Source organism: Salvia splendens, chromosome 5 (assembly GCF_004379255.2).
Source record: "Salvia splendens isolate huo1 chromosome 5, SspV2, whole genome shotgun sequence".
Taxonomy (NCBI): Eukaryota; Viridiplantae; Streptophyta; class Magnoliopsida; order Lamiales; family Lamiaceae; genus Salvia; species Salvia splendens.
Genome location: NC_056036.1, coordinates 39,256,247 through 39,281,229, shown reverse-complemented (window position 1 = coordinate 39,281,229; position 24,983 = coordinate 39,256,247). Strand labels below are relative to the sequence as shown.

The 24,983-nt window shown below is 34.8% G+C and overlaps 2 protein-coding genes across 2 annotated transcripts; both read left to right on the top strand.

Annotated features, from left to right (window-relative positions):
* The first annotated feature begins 6,919 nt into the window (after positions 1-6,919).
* LOC121803499 (transcription factor bHLH168-like) lies at positions 6,920-8,120 on the top strand. Its single transcript, XM_042203153.1, has 3 exons — positions 6,920-7,085; positions 7,507-7,833; positions 7,932-8,120. The coding sequence occupies exons 1-3, from the start codon at positions 6,951-6,953 to the stop codon at positions 8,007-8,009; spliced, it is 540 nt and encodes a 179-aa protein (XP_042059087.1). The 5' UTR covers positions 6,920-6,950; the 3' UTR covers positions 8,010-8,120.
* A 12,913-nt stretch (positions 8,121-21,033) lies between these two features.
* Positions 21,034-22,357, top strand: LOC121804261 (serine/threonine-protein kinase STY8-like). Its single transcript, XM_042203769.1, has 6 exons — positions 21,034-21,046; positions 21,311-21,447; positions 21,484-21,798; positions 21,949-22,083; positions 22,177-22,202; positions 22,348-22,357. Exons 1-6 carry the CDS (start codon positions 21,034-21,036, stop codon positions 22,355-22,357), a joined length of 636 nt encoding a protein of 211 aa, XP_042059703.1.
* The last annotated feature ends 2,626 nt before the right edge of the window (positions 22,358-24,983 follow it).

Here is a 24,983-nt window from a genome sequence, read left to right as displayed (position 1 = left end):
ATAAGATTGTTTAAATGTTTTATTTTTTCACACGAGTATTAATATTTGGAAACGTCATTGTGATCGGTTGAAGCAACAAACTAATGAATGACATTAATTGAAACTAGTTAAATTGTATATACGGAGTAGTACATTGGCCGGTGGAGACATTTCAAGCATCTACCTGAACATTATGTATATGCAAAATCAATAATTTATGTGGGCATGCACCATAAAATGAAAGGTTAAAATAGACAGTATCCTCAACTAAATTCCAAGTCAGCTCGAACTCTATATATATATATGATACATCACACTCAAGTTTAATTTTTCCAGTTGTCCATATGATTTTCAAAGTATAAACGCAACTTTTTAGGAGTATAATTAAATTCTGCATCAAAATCTGTTCAATTGAATATAAATTGAGGATACCATCGCTATCCCTATATGATAGGAAAAAATTGTTATTAGTAGTTGCATATAATGAATTGACAACTGGGTACTAATATAATATCTCTATCAAAATCACACGCTTTTCCGATTTTTTTCTTGATTGAGTTGCAGCACGTGATAAAATGAACAACTATGTAATGCTATTTTCTAAATTATACTACCCGCCCCTGAAAATTTGTCACATTTTTCCATTTCTGTCCGTCCCTCAAAATTTATCTCATTTCACTTTTTACTATTTTTGACAGTGGACCTCATATTCCACTAACTCATTCATACTCACATTTTATTGTAAAACTAATATATAAAAGTAGGATCCACAATCCACTAATTTTTTCAACTCACTTTCTATTATATTTTTTAAAACTTGTGCCGGGTCAAAGTGAGATAATATTTGGTGGATAGGAGGTAGTAAGAGTGTCCACAATGGGGGAGCCGCGGCCCGCGGCTCGGTGCGCGGCTCCCCATTGCAGAGGCCGAGAGCCGGGGCCCTAGGGCGAGAGACGTGGCTGAGCCGCGGCCGCGGCCTTCACGCGGCTGAGCCGTGTGAGCCGCGGCCCTCCATTGCATCGAGCCGCGTTTCGCGGCTGGGCCGCGGATTATAAATTTTTTTTTTAATTTCAAAATTTTTTTATAAATATACACTCCCATTTCCCTTTTTTCACTTCATTCTACACTTCCAATCCCTTCAGTTTACACTCTCAAACACTACAAAAAATGCAAGGTGGAGATGGTAATTCTCCGGGGTATGGAGACTCGGGATACGGCAACTTCCCCAATCAGACGTGGAGTCCGCACTCGCCCCAATTCCGGGTCCAGCCATCCCAGCAGAGGAACTTGGTTCGCCAACCATCGGGGTTCGGGGACTACCGACCGAATATGGACGCGATCAACAACCCGTCCCAGCAATTCCAATCCTCCCAATTCCAATACTCCCCGTCTCCTCTGTCTGAATCTGATAGATACACATGGGAACAGTTGATGGGTACACCGGAGACCCCGACATCCGGTTGTGTGGAGATGGAGGCCCCGGCCGGGGGTCGCCGAACCGGCGGTGGTGGGGGGCGAGGCGGCGGCGGTGGGAGTGGGAGGAGAGGCGGTGGCGGTGGGAGGCGAGGCGGCGGCGGCGGTGGAAGGCGAGGCGGTGGCGGTGGGGGCGAGGCGGCAGAGAGCATGGGCCCACCGGCGGCGGACAAGGCGAAGACAGAGAGCCGGCCACCGGCGGTGGCCGAGGCGGTGGTGATCGGCGGGGCGAGAAGTAAAACGACGACGAATCCCTCACTGTTGCGCGGGCTTGGGAGGCGGTCACGACGAATCCGGTCATCGGCACGGATCAGACCGACATTTGCTTCTGGAGGCGCGTCCTAACGGTGTACAACGGCTTCAAACCAGAAGGCAGTGCCGGACGTGATGAAGGCCAGATCCGGAAGAAGTTCGGCCGGATCAGTAGAGCTGTGAAGAGGTTCAGGAACATTTACGAGAGACAGCTCCAGAATGCCGAAAGCGGCCGCAGCGAAGCCGACGAACGGGCGTTATCGTATCAGTTGTTTAATACTGAAAGCTGGCCCAAGTTCACCTACTGGAATGAATACATGCTTCTCTGAGACTCCCCTCAATTCAAGGCGATATGCGACGATGAGACCGGTCCTATTGGGAAGCGGACAAAAATTGGGGCCGACGGCACCTACATCAGTGGTACCGACTCACGTGCATTCGACCTGAATGACGATGTGAGGGATGAGCCCCCCTCGACAATGTCGAGGCGCCAGCGCCCGCATGGCCAACAATCCGCCATCCGGGAAGCTAGATCCGCTTCCCAAGTCTCTCGGGCGAGCGCGGCGACACCGCACCCTTCACCACCGACCGCGGCGTTGACTCAAACACTGGAGGTGCAGATGATGAAGCAACTCCAGGATAACTTGTCCTTGTACGAGAAGTCGACGGACCCTATCACCAAGATGATGTACTACGACCTCATTCTTAGGTTGAGATCGAAGTTGGGCTTCTCCGATGGGTCGGCGACGGGCGAAGCAAGCGGCAGTGGGGCCGGTGTCGGCGGCGGTGGAGGAGGTGAAGAAGATGTGCCGGATTCCGATGACGCCACCGAGTAGTTAGCGGTGGAGTTTTTTTATGTTTTTATGTTGTGTTTTTTAAAAATTTTCGTTGTAGAATTTTCCCCTATAAAAAATACGACGAAAATTTATCTATAATTCGTAACTTTATTAAATTATGTTAGATCCCAAATTATTAGTCTACAAAAATTTAATATAGTTAAATTAAAAAATAACATTAAAAAAGAAAATAAATTAAAATTTTTTTAAAGGGCCACATTTGGTGGCCCTTGTTATTTTTGTTATAATTTTAACTTTTACCATTGTGATGACCACAAGAGAGCCACGAATGATGGCCGGACCATATTTGATGGCCTTTGAAGGCCACCATTGTGGATACTCTAATATTCCTTTTTCAATTCAACTAGTTAGCTAGCTAGGATCGGCAATAGTACATCTCAATTCAATCATACACACGCAAATTAATAGTACTATAACTACAAATGAGTCACACCTACTGTTCATATTCTACACTAGTAGGTTAGATTTTTCAAAATAGGTATCAAGTGGTCCGTACCATTAAATATGAAGTATGTTTTCGCCACGAAATTTCTTAAGTATTTTTTTATGAGTTAATAAAGAGAGATTAAAGTAGAGGAAAAAATAGAGATGAATTATTTTTATTTTAAGAAACGTTTTATCTTTAATGAGAAGAATGCAAAAAAGAAAAAAAAAATCATTTTTATCAACCAATTTTATCCAAATCTATATTTAAAGTTTATTGTAATCGTAACTTTTTTGCCATTACACTAAGAAAAATGAACATGTGAGATTTAATTCGAGCGAAATTCTCTTATTAGAATAGTACAACATTAATTTGTTGTTGAAAAAAGATACAGAAATCAAACTTATCATGTGGGCGACGCGCGCGTCGGCATGGGTTTCACAACCCATCATTTGTGCATATAATTGTTACATATAGGAATGAAGCCTCTTTAATACTAGTATTAGTTTTATAGAATAGTAAAATACGAGTGAAATGAGTTAGTAGAATGTGAAACATACTTATCATTTATAGTAAAAAGTGAAAGTGGAAAATTAATGGAGCGGACAAAAATAACAAGTGGATAATTAATGAGGGACGAATAGAGTAGTATTTTTATTTTTTAACTTTTCTTTTTCTTATATTTTCTTTACCTCTCATATTTATGTTTAAATTTCTATACGTACATATTTCAAAAAGTATCTTCTTCATTCAAGAAATTTTTCTTCTAATTCCACCACCTTTCTAGTTTTTTAGCTAAACTTTTTGTTAATATTTTCTTTCATGCGCATCTTTTATTTTGAATTATGACTAGAACGAGAACAATCAAAAAAAGAGAAAACAAAGAAATATTTTTGTACTATATGACTTAACAAAAACCAATAGAAATCTAGACCATAAAATTAGTGACGTGAATAAATGAGAGTCGTGACTAAGTACAATATTAGTCACTCCATGAAATCATATAATTCTCCTAAATTTGCGTAAACAAGGATTGGATAGATTTCTCACGCCCATTAACAAGCTAGGACACAGTAGATAATCATGTTGGCATCTAGTCCAGTCAAGGTAATTTGACGGTCCTAAGGGTGACAAAATAATTAATTTTATGAAATTGAATAATATGGATGAATGTGGTATATTTCCTTTGTTTTTTCTAAATCGATTCTAAGTGAGTGAAAAAATAGTTAATTAAAGTTAGTCAGTTTCATATGAAGTTCATTAATCTTGTAGTATTACTACTATATATCAAAATGAAACAACAATAAATGAACTTCCCAAAATGAAAAAATAATTCCAACTTTGAAGTTCATTAATCTTGTAGTATTACTATATATGGAAATGAAACAACTACCCCCTCCGTCCGCCATTAGGAGTCTCATTTATGGACGGCACGGGTTTTAAGAAATATTAAGAAAAGTGGATGGAAAAAAGTTAATGGAATAATGGTCTGACTTGTATATATTAGTTTTAAATAAAATGTGAGTGGAATGAGTTAGTGAGAAGTTGAGACCCTATTATCATTTATGGTAAAAGTGAACCGAGACTCCTATCCGCGGACAGATTAAAACAGAAAAACGAGACTCCTATTCATAGACGGAGGGAGTATAAGGGAACTGTGAGGGAACAGAGGGAGTATTATTAATATTTTGCTTTTGCTGACATGCTTTGCCAACTACCATAAATAGATGTCACACATTACCAAGTTCTGTTTTTATCTGATGCTTACCATCCACAATAGGAATAGCCCAGCAATAGTCCAGCCATAGCCTAGCCACTGCCACATCATCAGCACTTAAAATCCTCCTGCCACATCATCAAAACAAGCAAATAGCCCAGCAATAGCCCAGCCATAGCCTAGCCACATAATATCCACATCACTATTAACAAATATATACAAAATGAAATAATTAACAATCACACAATATACGAAATTTAATTTACGAGACATATACGGGAAAAGTTTAATAATAATATTAAAATTTAAAAAAGTACAACAATTTAAAAAAATACATTAATTTTAAAAAAATACAATAATAAAAAAGAGTGTCAATTCACTCCTCGTCTCCGTCGTCGCCGCCTCCGTCGCTGTCGCCACCATCGCCGCCGCCACCGCCGCCGCCGCCGGTCTCCCTCCGTGCCGCCTCCAACTCGTCCTGCAGGCTCATGAGCAAGGTTTGAAGCACGCTCTTCTCCACGGGATCCGTCACCACCCGCCATTCGGCCATCGTCTTTGATCAACTGAGCGCGCGTTTGGGCGCGAGCGAAGAATTTGAGATCCTCGGTGGATTGGCCAAGGGGGGATGCCGACTGGACCTCCTGGGAAGCCCTGGCGTTCCCCCTCGCCTCCCGCTGAGCGCGCTTGCGCCCCATCGGGCGAGGTCGGCCACCGACCGAAACCCTAAACTCCTGCGTCGTCTGGGGAGGTCGTGGGAACCACCGCTGCTGCCGCTGAAATCGCCGGTGTAGTTTAGTCGTTGCTTCTTCGGCCAGCCAGAGTCAACACCTACTCGGAACTTCTCGGACTCGTTCAGCACAAGATAGCAGTTCCAGTAGGTGAAGTCCTTGTATACCCCCTTCAGTGGGAAGGCTTTCTCAGCTTTTCTCCTGCAGTCCTCCTCCGTTTGGCCACTACTCATCATGCGGAGTGCGTTGGTGTACAAACCCGAAAATCGGGAGACCGTACCCCTGATTCGGTTCCAGGCCTTCCGGCAATCCTCCCCGTTGCGTGGCCTCCCCTCCGGGCAAAATCTCTTGTAGGCTGCTGCTATCTTGCCCCACATGTTGACGATCCTCTGCTCGTTCGAAACTAGAGGATCGTCGCAAACACTCACCCACGCCTTGCAGAGCGCGACGTTCTCCTCATCCGTCCACCTCCTCCGTACCTCCTCCTCACCCGGCTGCGACGACTCGCCGACCTTCTTCTCTGCCCCCCCTTCAACGAGAGTTTCCGGAGCTCCGGGAGTATCAAACACCAAGTCATCTAAGGAGAAACTATCAAACCCCAAGGGCGTTTGGGTCGATGTGTGCGATGAACCAGTCGAAAAATCTAAACTGGGGCGATAGACATCCCCGCCGTCGCCGGGGACCCCCCAGAAGTCCACTGTGTAGCCGGTACGACCCCCGGAGTCCCCTGTGTCGGCGGTACCCCCCTGGGTATCATCTGCATCCCGGGTGCCCATCCCGTTGGTGCCCACCCCGGTATCGCCGGATACCCCCCCGCCGGACTCCCCCCCGTTGGCATCCCGGAATACATCTGCTGCCACGGGTACATGTTGTAGTACCCGGGCATCTGACCCCATCCACTTCCCACGGGGATCGACGGAGTTTGTGATCCGCTACTCCCGGAACTAGGCTCATTGTTGAGATCCATTTCCCTTGTTGATCTTGTACAGAAATTAAGATAGAGAGAGTACTCGTTAAAACAAGTGGTGCGAATGAAAATGATGAGCAAAGCGCGTATATATAGTGTTTCGGAAAAAAAAAAAAATTTTAAATTTCGCGCTAGGCGGTGCGCTGGGCGATCCGGGCGCTGCAATAGCGCCGAGCGGACCGCCCAGCGCCACGCGACCGCCCAGCGCTGCGCGGTTTCTCTCTCCATTCGCCCGCTGGGCGACTGCAATAGACCGCCCAGCGAACCGCCCAGCGCCGGCGGTCGGCTGGGCGGCATTGTGGATGGCCTTATGGGAACGAATAAATCGTAAGGCGTTAGAATATTCAAATTCAAAACTCACTTTATTTTTCTTATTTATTCAAACTTTGTGGCCCTACTCATCTTTGAAACGGTGGTGGTATTAGATCCATACCACTGGGTCTCTCTCTCTTTCATATATATATATAAATACACACATGTAAGTTTTCGCTCATAAGTCATAACAGCTTATTAATTCTCTTTTAGATCATTTTTCATCAATCTATGGTTTGCAATGAAGCGGAACGAGACAAGTTCGCAAAACAAATTATTGAGGAAGACCATTGAAAAAAATCGAAGGATTCGAATGAAAGCTTTTTGTTATAAGCTTGTTTCCATCATTCCAGATCACCATTTCAGCCAACCCAAGGTACTATGTGTATATGTCTTTTATTCAGAATCATAATGTTTACTTTCTATAGATTTAGACAAGTTTACATAGCAATCATGTTTAGGGTTTCCATCAAGAAATATAGGTCGGAGAATAACACAAATAATAAAACTAGTACTAAAAGAAATTACAATCCCGTAAATTCGGATGTATTGTGAATAAGTTCTAATTACAATTTTAGTAAATTTTAGTATTTCAAAATTGAATCTATCCAAATGCTCACAAATATATTTATGATTGTTTTTGTTGACTGTTGAAAAAGAAAATACCTGTTTTACTTGGAAAAATCTACATTCAAGCATTGAATTATCTTGAGAGTATCAAAACCATATCTTGCTAGGAGAAAGTTGTTTTCACATAACAAATACTACACATTTCTATGATATATATGTGTGTGTAGGAATTGTTGTCACATCCAGATCAGATAGATGAAGCATCTTCTTACATCAAGATGGTGAGAGAGAGAATTGAAGTACTGAATAGAAGAAAGGCACAGCTCATAAGTTCCTACGTAACCAGAACTGGTCATGGCGGAGCCGGGCACAAGTATCCGATTCTTACTGTGAAGGAGTTAGGTTTTTGTGTGGAGGTGATGTTGATTAGTGGCCTAAACAAGAATTTCATGCTAAGTCAAGTGATTAGCTTAATCGAACAAGAAGCAGCTCAAGTTCTCAGCGTTAACATCACCCGTGTTGGCGAAAGCATCATCCACACTATCCATGCTCAGGTGATCATTGAATCAAGTCATTTATATTACTAACTGTGATAGTAGTATAATTTTATGAGCATCTAAATAAATTCTTACCACATTGTTTATGGGTGCAGGTTAAAATTTCAAGGGTTGGGGTGGACACTTCAAGAATAAGTGATAGGATACAGGAGATCATTTCCTCAAACTTATAAAATTTCTTGTTGCGAAATTATAAAGTTCTACTTCGATTATACTAGTCTATAATAATTACGTCTATGGTAAGTTACAAGATTATAAGGAGCTTAGCTGTAATTTCTCTTCCAAGTTTGTTCCTCAACATTTACCTTAGAATAGAGAAATGCAGGATACTGTTAGCTCCATCTGATTTCAGTTTTTATTGTAATATAATTTTAAATATTTGTATTCGCTTCTTGAGATTATGAATGGTGTTTATTGAGGATGTTGGAGGAAATAGTATTAGAAATTGGCTACTCACTCCTTAAAAGGCCATATAAGGGGGAGGGTTATCCATACTAATATAGATGAGCTGGGATCATCACCAAGTCGATGTGAGACAAGATTTAAGAGTTTTAACAAGTAGTTAATCTTGATCTTTAAGTAATTAACTATGGGTAATATTGCCTTATAAATTTTTGTAACACAAACTTGCCACAAGAATGATCGACTCGATAAAGAAAATAATGAAACTCTAGTTTCTTAAATTCTAAATATATTAATAATGATCAAAAGTGAATTTCAAACAATGAAAGCCACTATTTATAAGTAATTCGAAAACTCTAGGAACTCAAAATGAAATAAAACGAAATTACAAAAATTATAAAAAATGCCAAAAAATAATAAAATGATGTTTTCATCCCTAAATGACACCATGGAAAAAGCAATGGGTTTGATGTTGGGATCGAACTAGTCGAACGTAATAGTTTGAAACATCAAGAACAAGGAACGAGATGAATTTCAGCAGAACTCTTGCCGTGCCTCTTTTTTTTATTGATAATTTGATAGATAACTCCTAATATGACGATAACCCATTTAAATACAAATGCAAATCACAACTAAAGCCACTACTCCACTATTTTATAACTACTCCACTAACTGCTATGCTAATAACATAAAATAACACCACAAAGCATAAAATAACTACTGCATCCACCATTCCCACGTTTCCCACTTCTTCCACCTTCTAATTGTTTTTACTTCCAAGTAGGTCTAGTAGTGCATGAGCTGCGACGAACCCCAGCTGGCTCAGCTGAACAATGCCCATCATTTGACTCTTCAACCCTGTTTCACAAGCGTAGTGCGAATTTCACCTCATTCTGACATAGTTGACATTCTCAATGTCTTGGTGTCCAACATCATATCACATCCAATAAAGTATCTCGATATTATTTTTATGTATTTGTCCTAAAATTATCGCTATTTTTCACTAAGAGCATTAGCACCGCATTTTGTGTTATTATTGTAGGCCTCGATTTTTTCCGGTCTATCTATTTTCAGTCGTAGCCTAGGAATGTGGCCTTATTGCAGGCCGCATTTTGCGACTGGATCAATTTTATTATTTTTATAGTATAATTTTAATATATTTTTTTAATCTATAATTACCAATGATGAAGACGTTGGTGGAATTAACTAGGGTTGGAACGGTACGGTATACCGCGCCGAAATGGTCATACCGCATACCGTACCGAAAAGTGCGGTATGGCCAAAATGCATGCCTTTACCGTACCATTTTTTTCGGTATACCGCATACCGGTATACCGAAAAGTCGGTATACCAAAATTCCGATACCGATACCTTACCGACATTTCGGTATACCGTACCGTGCGGTATACCGAAATCACGGTACGGTATGCCGAATACCGCATAAAAATACAAACTGGAGTTCTATATTTTAGCTCAGTAGCTAGTGTTGAATGGTTAGATTTGTGTTCTTGTTGTGGAATGATTTAATACATGAGATGAGAGTGATATTGACATTGATTAATTTCGTTCTTAAACACTATGGAATATGGATAATCTAATTAAATGATACTTTCGTTCTTTATTTATTTTTCAATTCAACTCTGATACTTTTACATCATAAAATGATAGTTTGAGGGGATAAAATGATAGTTTTGCCGTATAGAATGATACTTTCAGACGATAGAATGATACTTTCAGCCGATAGAATGATAGGTATTTTTGGTGTATAAAATGACATTTTTGGTTTAATAAAATGATACTTTTACCTTATAAAATGATAATCTAAGCGGATAAAATGACAGTTAGCTTATAAAAATGATAGTCTAGCTGGAGAAATTGCATATAAGCTGAAAAATGATACTTTAACGTGACAAAATGACATAAAACTGATAAAATGATACTTTTGCCCGATAGAATGATACTTTCAGCCTATAGAATGATACTTTCAGCCGATAGAATGATACTTTCAGCCGATAGAATGATAGGTATTTTTGGTGTATAAAATGATATTTTTGTTTAATAAAATGATACTTTTACCTTATAAAATGATAATCTAAGCGGATAAAATGACATTTAGCTTATAAAAATGATAGTTTAGCTGGAGAAATTGCATATAAGCTGATAAAATGATAATTTAACGTGACAAAATGACATAAAACTGATAAAATGATACCTTTTCCCGATAGAATGATACTTTCAGCCTATAGAATGATACTTTTACCGGGTAGAATGATACTTTCAGCCAATAGAATGATAGGTATTTTTGGTGTATAAAATGACATTTTTATTTAATAAAATGATATTTTTACCTTATAAAATGATAATCTAAGCGGATAAAATGACATTTAGCTTATAAAAATGATAGTTTAGCTGGAGAAATTGCATATAAACTGATAAAATGATACTTTAACGTGACAAAATGACATAAAACTGATAAAATGATACCTTTTCCCGATAGAATGATACTTTCAGCCTATAGAATGATACTTTTGCCGGGTAGAATGATACTTTCAGCCGATAGAATGATAAGTATTTTTGGTGTATAAAATGACATTTTTGTTTAATAAAATGATACTTTTACCTTATAAAATGATAATCTAAGCGGATAAAATGACAGTTAGCTTATAAAAATGATAGTTTAGCTGGAGAAATTGCATATAAGCTGAAAAATGATACTTTAACGTGACAAAATGACATAAAACTGATAAAATGATAGTTTTGCCGTATAGAATGATACTTTCAGACGATAGAATGATACTTTCAGCCGATAGAATGATAGGTATTTTTGGTGTATAAAATGACATTTTGTTTAATAAAACGATACTTTTACCTTATAAAATGATAATCTAAGCGGATAAAATGACATTTAGCTTATAAAAATGATAGTTTAGCTGGAGAAATTGCATATAAGCTGATAAAATGATACTTTAACGTGACAAAATGACATAAAACTGATAAAATGATAGTTTTGCCGTATAGAATGATACTTTCAGACTATAGAATGATACTTTCAGCCGATAGAATGATAGGTATTTTTGGTGTATAAAATGACATTTTTGTTTAATAAAATGATACTTTTACCTTATAAAATGATAATCTAAGCGGATAAAATGACATTTAGCTTATAAAAATGATAGTTTAGCTGGAGAAATTGCATATAAGCTGATAAAATGATACTTTAACGTGACAAAATAACATAAAACTGATAAAATGATAGTTTTGCCGTATAGAATGATACTTTCAGACGATAGAATTGGATGGAGTATATTATATCTCTTACTTTATCAATTCTTTTATTTTATTTTATTAATTGTGAATTAAAACTTATGTCATTTTAAATGTTTTTATTTTTTTAAAAAAGAGGTAGTATCAAAATAAAATGCACCACATCATGTGAACGTACGGAATACAGTAATATAGTGATGTGTTAAACGTCTAAATACGCCGTATTAGTGGTTATTAGGTCAACAACTACACAAACTAATTAATGAAAAATAGCTTATGGCCTTAATTTTGAATTGAATTACATATATGATCTTCATAATACTGCCGAATGTTAAATTAATTTTGCAAATATTGTAAACTTATTCAAAATTTCATCAATAAAATAATTACTACTATTCGATAATCTATATAGCACGCGTATGACTAAAGAATGAGTAATCACCCACGTCAGCAGATTAACTCTTAATCCTAATTTCTTGATTAAAGAAAAATCCAAATAAAAATTAAAAACCCAGGTATATATCTGCGGTATATACCGTATTTGCGGTATACCGCATCATACCGCACCATACCGCAATTGCGGTATGATGCGGTATACCGCGGTATATGCAAACTGCATACCTTTACCTTGCCTAAAACTGTCGGTACGGTATGATACCGTACCGAAAAGTACGGTATACCAAAAATTCGGTATTTTCGGTATTTTTTCGGTACGGTAAGTGCGGTATTTCGGTATTTCGGTATATTTTCCCAGCCCTAGAATTAACCTTTCTGGCGATGATGAAGACTTTGGCAGAATTAACCTTTGCGTCAGAAGACGTTGAAGTTCACGATGAAAATGTAGAAAAGAGGCTGAAACTGAAGAAGTGTGACAAATGCATGCGGACTTAATCTATGAAAATTGTGTTGCAGCATTTTAATCTATGTAAATTTTTATTGTCGTGGGGCACAAATACACATTAGATGTGCCAGACCGATAAGTCATTGTGTGATAGTACAAATTGAATCTATATGCATGCTAGTATATATGACATGCATGCGTAAAAGAAATAGTATGTACTACTCCACATGACATGTGGAGTATATGAATTTTGAATTTTGAGCATATGATATCAGTTACTATCTTGATTTCACTTAATCAATGGTAGAAATATATTAGTAGTTATCTGCAGCATTATAAAATCTTAAAATAATACCTCCTCCGTCCTACTTTAGGAGTCCCGGTTTACCCTTTTTGGGTGTCCCATTTTAGGAGTCTCGATTGAAATATTCCTTAAATGGTAATAGACCACACATTCCACTAATATTTTTTCATGTAATATATACACACATTATATATAATAATGTGTGTGTGTATATATTGACAATAACAAAAATAACAAAAATAAAGGATCCAGAGAGCGATATTGCATGGAGTAGTACTTCTTTACTCCGTTAAAATGTTAACGTTATTTTGTTGAACAAAATTAAAAGAACTTTGAATATCTTTAATTCTTCAAAAATATTATATGCATAAACCCAAAATATATTGTATTGTTGTATTGTTTTTCGTTTTGCAAAATATATACGTATTACTGCAAGATATTTGAACTAATAAATCAACACCATACATTGTAGTTTAAATTCCGTTGAACCTCACATTCATATACACAATATGTATTCCAGTTATCTATACATATATAAAAGGGGAGTTTTGGAAATATTTACAAAATTGCCGTTTAGATTTAAAAATTATAAACTATAATTAAAACTATTTTTTAATTACATTTGCCTTAACTACGGCAGTTTCAAATGTTCAAATGTGAAGGTTACGGAATATTTATTTCCCTCTTTTATATCATTAGAATAATAAAGTAAAATAAACTAGACAACAATAATAGAAAAAATATTGTTTGATCGATCTATCTTCATTCTGCCATTAATTTTATCTTTATTCTACAATCAATACTCATAACATATAAATTAATATAGGAATAAGAAGGTGAAAGAGTCATTGAATCAAAAAGACTCTTGGTACACAACAAAATGTTTATAAATACTCTTTACGAGATAATTTTTTCAATCAAAATTCCGAAATTCTTCGACACATGCTCGGTGTTGTTTCAATGGGGGGATCAAAAGCCGGGCACGCCAAAATCAGTGGTGAGCTGGAGATAATGATCTCGATTTTGCGTTTGACTATCCGTCAAGATAATTGAGAAACGACGTCTCTCCCCTTGGAGGAGCTCTTCGACGCCGGCTTGATCGCTGCAGATCCCTAACGTGGTGAGGAGGTTGTGGTCTCAAGTGAGGAGGATAATCCAGGGCTCTTTCTCGCCACTCCATAAGAAAAACAAGAAGACGACCTCACCAGTGGAAAGAGGAAGAGAAAGAAGGCCGATACCGCGGAAACTCTAAGTTATGTTATTTTAGTGAATAGTTTAGACAATCACCTTTTAATTTTGTTAATAAATAAAATTGATAATAAACAAATTATGTTTTAATTTATTAAATTGTGTTAGTTAATTAAATTATCTTACTTATTCTATGGACCAATTGATTTAAACATCTTTAACTTAAAATAAATTACATACTATATTATGAAATTTAATAAATACACTAATTGAAATAATTTAAATCATAAAAATGATACGCATAATACATACTTCAATCCTAAAAATAAAAATCATACGCCAAATCGTATGTTTAATGGAGTAGTATATTTTAGTATATAAAAGTCATGTAATTTAATGAAATAATTATATATTTAATATTAAGTTAATTAGTACTTATATTTCTGTACATCTTTTTCATTTTGAAAGTTGTTAGATTTTATATTTCTATAATACATTTTTTATTTTTATACAATTATGATTTTAGATTTCATACGATAACATTTTTTTTATCATTGCTTAAAATTATTTTACAGTATAAAAACAATGACAAAGATGATTATTTAAATTAATTAATTTTTGGTTTAATATTATTAATAACAACTATATTAATGTTAAAAAATATATATATAACTCAAAGTAATAAAACATCTAAGAATAGGTTAATTGAAGATATATCATGCAAAAATACAGTAAATAGATTAATTATTTATATGAAAAATAATTGTGCATCAAATATTAAATGAATTGAATATATACATTTCAAATTTATCTTATCACATTTAAAATATTCAGATCCTAAGAGAACTCATCTTATCTTATCTCATCCTTTATATTTTATACTAATAGTAGTATTAGTAAATAAGTATAAAATTAATTAAAAGACATATTCAGAATGTGATCAAATAATATACTTATATAATTAACAAATATATAAGGAGAATATTCCAAAATTTAGTAGATTGAGAGTGTAATTAATGTTTTTAAATTTATGAATGTATTAATTAGTTTTGTAATGTCAGTGTACGCGTATGTGTGTATATATACAAAGTATATTATTCAACATTTAATTTTTCATCATAAGTTTTTAATTGTATTTTTTTATTTATTGGTGATAGTGTTATATTACTGAATTATATATTTTTTAATTATATGTTCTTGATGTGTGTTCACAATTTTTATATTAGATATGTAAAAGATTTTCATTATTATTCATGGATTAATTATGATAAATTATTTTTCATTTAATATTTATGCTACATAATTATTTGGTATTATATATATTCTGGAAAAAAATATAATGTGTCGTGCATAGCACGTGAGAGATACTAGTTTGTATAATATACAAAACCTCATAAATTTGTGCTCCCTCCATCCATAAAAAATAGTCTCGTAGAGCATGACCTACATAATTCATAGATGACCTACATAATTCATAGATTACCTACATAATTCATAGTGTTTTGTTATGGATAAACTTTGTATTTTTAGTATGTGACTAATTTTGGTGAACCGATCGAAATGGAAGCATGAGACTATTTTTGTGGACGGAGATATTACACTCTTGTCATACAAAAAGCCAGACGTTTATACTACTAGAATTTGAGACAATTGAGAAAAAAAAATTGAAACTTTGTGATTTAATATTTTGATTTCAAAAGTTATGAGACTAACTAAAATTTAGTCAAACTTCATAATTTAAATAACCATTATCCTAAGAAAAAATATCCTAATCATATTAGTATACCCATTATCACCTGCACAAGAGCATCAACAATGGATCTTCGACGCCCTACCCGTTGGTACCCTATGGTGTGCACGTACATCCCCAATATGGTTGGCATCCCCACGCAGTGGCGGACGCAGAAAAATTTATTGGCAGGGGCTAGATTGAATAATTTTAGACAATGCAAAAGTTATTTTTATTCAGTTTTTAGTTATTTTAGTAAGGATGACTTAAAATGATCCAAAAATGATCTCTATGTTCTTAAAATTCAAATTTTTTAAAATGAACTTATAACGAACTAAAAATTACTCCCACGTTATCTAAAAATGACAGTTCCGCGCTGGACACTACATTTTCTATTGATTAAAAACGCTACAAGATATGTATGTTACGAATCATTGAAAAAACTCATTAAATATACACAATGAAAATCTTTTAGTTTAAAAAGATATGGAGTAATATATAACAAATAGATTAAAATTTATATTAATTCAATAATTCAATGGACTAATAAAAAACGAAATATCTTTTAGTTTTGACCATTTTTGTGAAAGTACTTCCTAAATTTCTAATCGAAATAAATTGAGGATGACACTCTTATTAATATTAAAAATAAATAACTTGTTATATAAGAGATTAAAACATCTAATAAGTAATAAGCCGTTTAAATATAAATGCACTCCATTGAGGAAACAAATTTTAAATCTTTTAATAAATATTTCATCAAGTTAAATTGATAAAACTATTAGTGTAAGATATTAGAATGCTAGATGAAACGTGTCTAACACGCGAGGGAAATAGCGTGAAAAAGGCTTAAGAATTTACTTAAATAATAATTTTATACTCCAATTAAGTAACTTTGGTTTGCTTCTTCTTCATCAAACGATTGGCGGTCATTGTTGAGAGTTGATACTTTCTCATTCTCTAATTTCAAATTCCAGCCCCTTCCAACTAATCACTTTTCAATAATTTAATCTTTAATGACACATTTTGGCAAGGGCTAAACATGATTTTCAACCAATCTGGAAATAACAGTAGTAGAAAAAATGATTAAAAATATCTTTTGGGAGGGGCTTAAGCCCCTTATCCATTCTTCTTGTGTCCGCCAATGTCCCCACGCATTCGTTGGATGAAATCTAACTTTCCAACGACATATCCAATGTTCACATTTTCAACGCCTATGGTAGAAACAAGATATAGCTTCGTAGATTACATTGATATTTCGGAGGATGTAATCGCCCGAAATAACTAGACACAAATGCTAGTGTATAATCATTATTGGCCCGATCGATGTGGCTCCTACGTGACCCGGGCCTATTTTAACCAAATGAGCCCAAAATTTTGAAAATTTTGCATCATCCACAGCAATAAGAAAAAAGGAGACGCAAACCAAACGAAACAGATATTTTGACATCTGTATTTAGGTTACATGAAACAAGTACCGTCCACAACATGTGGAACTACTATTTGGGCGTGCGTTTATATATAAACGACATCAAGAGCACATAAGATAATATTCCTCAATAATGTCAAAAAAGCTGCATGTGTTGAACAATTATTACATTATCTGCATCCATACAGATTCAAATATTTTCCTAGACAAAACTCCCTAAAATTCTGTGTTTAGTCATAAATTGATTGATAATCACGCGGACTGCAATAATACATTATTATACAATACTCCTGATGTCCATAAAAGAATTTTCCATATTTCCCACTTTAATATACTATACTCCTGATGTCTAGGAGAGAATTTTCACATTTCCACACATTATTTTTGGTCTTCGTTCTTTTAAAAGTGATTGTGTTAGCCAGAGCATCTCCAATGGCGGACGCCCGGTCGGACATCCGCGACGGGCGACCGGGACGTCCGCCATTGTAACAAAGCAACTCGGATACGGATGTCCCGTATGGACGTCGGATGTCCTCGGATATCCGGGCGACGGGCGGACGGACGTCCGCCATTGTGGCGTGGGTCGGACGTCCGAGTTTTTTTTTTTTTTAACTCTATATATACGGCTCGTTGAACTTCATTTCATTCGCAATTTTCCCGTATTCCGTGTCAAAATTATAATTCCGTTACGTAATTAAATAATTGTGATTTTTTTTATTGCGGGAAGTCCTAGTGGGAAGGGCGATGGGAATGGCGGATTGTGCAGGGGAAGTCCTAGTGATGGGAAGTCCTAATGACGTGACAGGAGGTGTTTTTGGGAAGTCCTAGTGGATGTCCGAGTGGGACATCCGTGCATTGGAGATGCTTGATCCTCCAAAAATTAAAACGATGAATGATTGTGTTTTATACAACGTCATCGAACTATTAAGATCCTTCGTTCTTAAGAATCTTAACATAACTTGGCTATACACCAATTTTATTTATTTAATTATTTATTTTTACATGCACGTTAACTTATACACTTAAGAAAATAAACTCCATCTTGCACTATTATTAAATAGACACCAAAGCATAAAATATAATTAAATTATGGACGGCAATTAATGTCCCGTATAATTAAAAATACCACGGAAGATTTGACAAAAATAAGCGGCCGGTCAAATTATAGCTTAGGACTTTATATTCAAGTCATTAGTTTGCTGGAGCAAAAATTCAATGATATAGACATACCAAATTAAATGACATTATAACATGGTCTAGTCTAGTAGTAATAATTTTTTACAATTAGAATTATAGAGAATCCCAAAAATAGGTATTATTGTGAAATTCGGAAACTATATCCAGAAATTTAGATAGTAGCTAGATAAACATTAATTGACTGTATTTCCTTTTTTGCACACAAGGGCTCGTTTTGGATTAGATCGGAAATCCTAATCAATTCTAACTTACATGTGTCCTTGTAGTGTGAATTAACAAGTACTCCATTTGTCCCATTAAAAATGAAACGGTTCTAAAAATAGAAACAACACTTTCTCTACTTTTTCCTCTCACTTACTTTATTCTCTCTTCATTAACTCATAAAACAACATTACATAAAATCATGTGCCAAAAATCAAATGTTTCATATTTAATGGGACGGAGGAGTATAAAATCTATTTTTTCTTGAATTAATGCTCCACCCTGTTTAAATCTATTTCAGTACTTATAATTTGGTCTTAAAAAAATTAGATATAACCACTAATTTAAAAGCAGCCCAACATTTAGCGATTGGGCTGGAATAAAGGGCCTAATCTGATCAAATCCTAGTTATGAATATTAGGCCCATTATATTCATCTATATTACATGCAATGTTTTAACCATATCCAGATATCCTAATATTGAAATCTGGCAGTTCCGCACTCAGCTTCCAATTTCATTTTTCTACTCCCTCGTCTATAAACAGGAGTCTCATTTTTTCATTTTGTCTGTCCATAAATAAGAGTCTCAATTTATTTTTACTATAAATAGTAATAGGGTTACAAATTTCACTAACTCATTTCACTCTTATTTCATTTAAAACTAATATATACAAGTGAAACATATTTTATAACTTTTTTCATCTACTTTGTATTTCTTAAAACTCATGTAATTAAGAATGAGACTACTAATAGCGGACGGAGAGAGTACTATATAAAATAAAATAGCTATATTGGTGGTATTTTTCATGTATATCTTCAAATCAACTGCGCATACATCCAATCCACTAAAATACGTACACAAGTTAATAAACACTAAATAATTATACAATAGCATTTTAAAAACTTAGAAATAAATCCATATTGTGATCCCAATAATATTCTTTTTATTTTAAATTGTATTCCAACATATCGTGTGTCGAAAATTAGGAGCTGTATTTGAAAATCGTCGCCGCCAAGTATCACCATGTCCGGGTTGGGAGAGTGGAGGGCTATGGCTGGCTATATCTTGATTTTCTCGAATCTACAAACAAATTCATTGTAAAATACGTATTAAATAAAATTATCAATGAATAAATAATGTAACATAATTCATAGTACTCAGGTAAAAGAATACAAACTTAAAAAAGAAGAAATGGAGAAGAGCAGCGGTGGGTTTGTGAGAGCGGATCGGATCGGATCAGATCGATTTGAAGAGCTTAGATGAGCAGCTGGAGAGGCATTTGAACAGGGCGTGGACAGTGGATAAGAACAAGAGGAGGAATCAAGAAGATTACTCCACCGCAAACGCCGCCGTCGCTCCGGCCATGACCATCACCACCACCTCCAGAAGGCAAAGGCAGGAGTGGGAGATTGACCCCTCTAAGCTCATCATCAAGACTGTCATTGCGATGTTGTCGGTCAGTCACCCCCTTTGTCAAAAATCAAATCTTTATCCTATTTTGAATTATCTTTTTGTGGGGATGTTTGCTCCTTTTGTCCATTTCCTTTCAATGCATGTCCATTCCCCTTTGGCCCTACCATTATTTGTCAACTCTTGATATCGATTCTTGCTTTAAATTTTTTTATTTTGTTTGTATTATAATAATCTGATTGAATTAAGATAAAAATAAATCTACTTTTTGTGAAGAAGAGAGTGTTCTAATGCATCATGCCTGTTTTCTCGAGGTTGTAGAGTAGAAAAATCAATGCATTCTTATGGAGTCTGTGACTCTTGGGGGTTTGGATTGAATTGTGAAGGTGACTGCAATAACTAAGGCTGGTATTATTGAAAACTTTCTTGTGATTCAATAAGTTTATAAAGTTTCCAACTTGAAGAATACTGAGATGCAAGGACTTTTATCCATGATCTGGGATAGGCTAAAATGTAATTATGGTGGTGTAAAGACTCTTTGAAAATCTAACCTTACCTTCAGGCTTCAATGTAGGTTTTTTCTGCTTGGATGTTGTATCTCTGTAGGATTTAGTTTGACCTCAAAAGTCGGCTGTCACGAAACCTACACAAAGATAAACATCACCTTGCTTGTGCGGTCCCCATTCAAAGCCTTCAACAATGTGTGGCTTTTAGTTGATCTTTTCGGTACTATTCATTTACCTTCATGCCACTCTCATCATACTTTTTATGGAATTGACTAATTGAATGATTATTGATTTACTTAAAAGAAGAAACGGATCGATCTGCCTGCCTAAGATGAAGACTAAAACTAAGTGGAGGTGCCAACTTCTGATAGGGATAGGTGCACTGTTTTGACTAGAAAGTCCCGATGAGCCATCACCGGAGCCACAAAAAGAAAAAAAAAAGGCAGCTTTAGCTAGTGGTGATTGTTAAGGTTGAAGACTACGAGCTTCTAGGTTCGGTGCCAACAAAAGTTGGATTTTTGGATTTCAGTATTGTGAGAATATGTCGAACCACTTTCTTATTGCCTTACATAAAATGTTACACCCTGCTACTAATAGAACCATGTTGTTGTGCTTTGGACAAAAGAACTTTATAACAAAAGAAAGAAATTAGATACTAATGGAAGATTGTTACTAAAATATATTGGGTAGTATAAGTATATTCTACCAGAAAATCAGTTGAGAACATGGTCACAGTATGTATTATGGGATCATCAAAGTAATGTAATAAATCAAATGAGAGTGAGAACTGAATTTATATAACCTCAAACTATCCATAACCTAGTGGAGTTTCTTGAATGTTATCAGTAGATGGATTTTGAGTTATTTCCACGGTGTGGATTTGTGAGTTAATTCCTTAGTAGATGCTTTGCCACTGCTAGTCGTTGCCACATTTGATTATTAGTATATTTCGAATTTATTTTCCTTATCATTAACATCTTGGTGGCTTATTTTGAACCTCAGTTAAACTGCTGGACTGGGGAGAAGAGGGCCACAGGACAGAGGCTGAAATACAAGCCCTAAGGTCCGCTTTTACTCAAGAAGTTGTCGTGTGGCACAAACTTGATCATCCTAACGTAACAAAGGTAAATAGTTCTATGGTATATTATGTTATCATCGTTATTTCCCACATTTAGAGTAACTCTTCCTTGCGTTGTTCTAACATTTATCAAAACTCAATTGGAGAAGTGGCTCGTAGCATGTATTTTGACATAAGTTGTAACGCTTTTGCGTGTTTTGACGTAAACAATACGGTTTGTGTTTCCTGGCTTTGCAGGTTAAACTACCTTCATTCCCAGAAGATTGTTCACAGAGATGTGAAAACAGAAAATATGCTTTTAGACAAGGCACGCATGGTCAAAATTGCAGATTTTGGCGTTGTTCGTGTTGAAGCCTCAAATCCTAATGACATGACTGGGGAGACCGGGACATTCGGCTCCATGGCTCCTGAGGTATTCTTTCCATGTTCTTTCGTTTCAAAATTCGAGGAAACAGGGGAAAGAGAAGTCGGTTTCTCTCTTTCGATAGAGCTAAGATTGAGCTAAAAAAGACGGTGAATAAATCTGTTGATGTTCGTTGCACCATGTCTCTACGATTTGCAGGTTCTCAACGGAAATCCTTACAACAGGAAATGTGATGTGTATAGTTTTGGCATCTGTTTATGGGAGATATATTGTTGCGACATGCCATATCCGGACCTTAGTTTCTCGGAGGTGACTTCAGCAGTCGTTCGCCAGGTAAAATCTCCTAATAACGACATTCTCGAGTTGATTATGCACAGAGGGAACAGAAAATTTCTTAATGCAGATATTTTTCATTATGGCTGACAGGGGTTGGAGCATTTCCTCTCGCAATGGTATTGTAAACTTCATGAAATACTATCATTATTAATCCATTTGATTCTCTTTTTCGTTGAAGAGGGTTTCTTATAGTATGTGCTTATACACACCAAGGAGATTTAGTCTAATTTTCACTGTCTCAATGGTGATAAATTGTCACAGTTTGGATTGACTTAAAATTTGGAATCACCTTCTCTTAAGAATTTGGTGTACTTCAGTATTTTGATTCTTGATTGTTTTTCCAAAGACTATACTCCTTTATGATGATTTCTATCTATGATTCATTATATTTATGTCATTCAAATCTCTGATCATACCATACATATTTTACCATAAACACCAACCATTAAATCACAAACTATATTACCATAACTTTTCATGATTCCACCATTAACTTTTTTGGTTCATCTTTATTTTATGTTACTCACACATATTTTTAATTTAATTGTGATGTTTCAAAATTTAATTTAAATTAAATAAGATAAAGTTTTAAAAGTATGTAATTAAAAAAATTAAATGGTATAATAATTTGCACGATTAAATTAAAATGGAAGATATATTGTAATTAACCCAAAATAATTTAAATTAGATTTAATTGATTATTAAATTAACTTTGGCCTATCAACTGTAGTTAATTAGCGCAAATGAATTTGGCCTAACGGAATTAACTGTTCACTAATTAATTAAATGAGTTTGGCCGATAGAATTGATTATCAAACTTAATTAATTAGATTCATTTATTAAATCTGCTAAAATAAAATGACACTGTATACTATGAAATTTAAGAAAATGCTATTAATAATTAACAAAACATCGATACACATAATTAGTGCACTACAAAATTCTAAAAAAACAAAAATATTTGCAAGTGTTTCAATTTTTAAGTTGTGTAGTTTTTTATTCAGTAAAAAATACATTTAATATGTAAATATATTAATATTTAAATTTTATTATCATACTCAATTATGTATGAAATTATTTATTAATTGATGTATGGCAAAAGTTAACGTTTAATTTAGATAAAATAAATAGGTATAATTCAACGGCGGAAATGAAGCTATACTTTGTGATTTTGCCCGACGTTTCAAAACACATTTTTTCAATTTTTGAATATATCACTTTAAATCCCTCAAAGTATAGCAATTTGTTGGCAAATAGCAATATAGTAGGTGGATTAATTAATAATAGAGGCAATTATGCACAAGGAAAAACAAACAAAGCGGCGATTGATATTAAGAAAAAACAAACAAATACTATTAAGTGTGTGAATGATTTGTTGCCTGGATCTACAAATCTGTAGTCGACCACTGAATTGCGTCCCTTGTTAGAATAACCCTAAGAATAGCATTAAGCAAGTATTAATAGGTGATAATGATGTATTTGTAAGTTGGGGATACGTAATCTTCATTCATATCAATTCTCGAATCTCAACCATTACATGTAACCTAAAAACAGCCTATTAATTAGCACAGCTATGTATTGTACATGATATTAAAGAATTTTTTCTCTTGCATATCCAGCCCATCTTTTTCATGATATAAATAATTTAGACTGAATTACAAAAACAGTCCATGAATGTGTCCTTAGTCCCTGGACTTTCAGAATATCTCCAGAAAATCCTGGACTAAGCGTTTATCTCGAAAATTATCATTTTTCACTGTTTTCGATCGAAAATACCCTTTTGGGGGTTTTGGGGGTTTGGGCAATTAGGTCTTTTTACACTTTTAACATTTTAAATCTGATATTATTTTATTGATGTACTAAATCTGATATTATTTCCAAATTATCATTCTTCTTCCTTTTTACTATCCTTCACTTTGCTTCTTTATTTCAATATTAGATTTAATTTTATAAAATTAAATTTTAAATTTTGATTTTTAAATATCAATAAATTTTTATTAATTATTAAAACTACTATTAAATAATAAATTAATAGTTTTAATCAATATTTGATAGTGTCTAATATTTAATCAATATGGTATGGCGACGCCTTAGTTTTAATCAATATTTAATAGTTTTAATCATAAATAGATCATATAACATGATTTATTCTGAAATAAATATGCATCTAATGTAAGACTAATATAATTTTCATTTTATAATTTGAAAACAATCAAAATTAACTAGAAAATTTCAATAAAAATTCTCCTATATCAAATTTTTAGTAGTATCAAATTTTTAGTCAACTTCATAATATTTAATCACAAGCAATTATAACAACCGAACAAAGGCTAAATAGAATAGTTCTTATTTTTCCATCATGATTAATATGTACTTCTTCAATTCAGCTGAATATTAAATAACAAAATTAATAGTTTTAATCAATATTTATAGTGTCCATGAATTAATAGTTTTAATTAAAAAAAATTATTGATATTTAAAAATCGAAATTTAAAATTTAATTTTATAAAATTAAATCTAATATTGAAATAAAGAAACAAAGTGAAGGATGACAAAAAGGAAGAAGAATGATAATTTTGAAATAATATCAGATTTAGTACATCACTGAAATAATATCATATTTAAAATGTTAAAAGTGTAAAAAGACCAAATTGCTCAAGCCCCCAACCCCCCCCCCCCCCCCCCCCCAAAGGGTATTTTCAACCGAAAACAGTGAAAAAAGAACATTTTCAAGATAAACGCTTAGTCCAGGGTTGTCTGGTGATATTTTGAAAGTCCAGAGACTAAGGGCGAGATAAATGCATAGTCCATGGACTATTTTTGTAGTTCAATCAATAATTTATGTGCTACAACCTAGAAACTAAGCATCGGACCTTTCGATGGTTCACGTCAACACA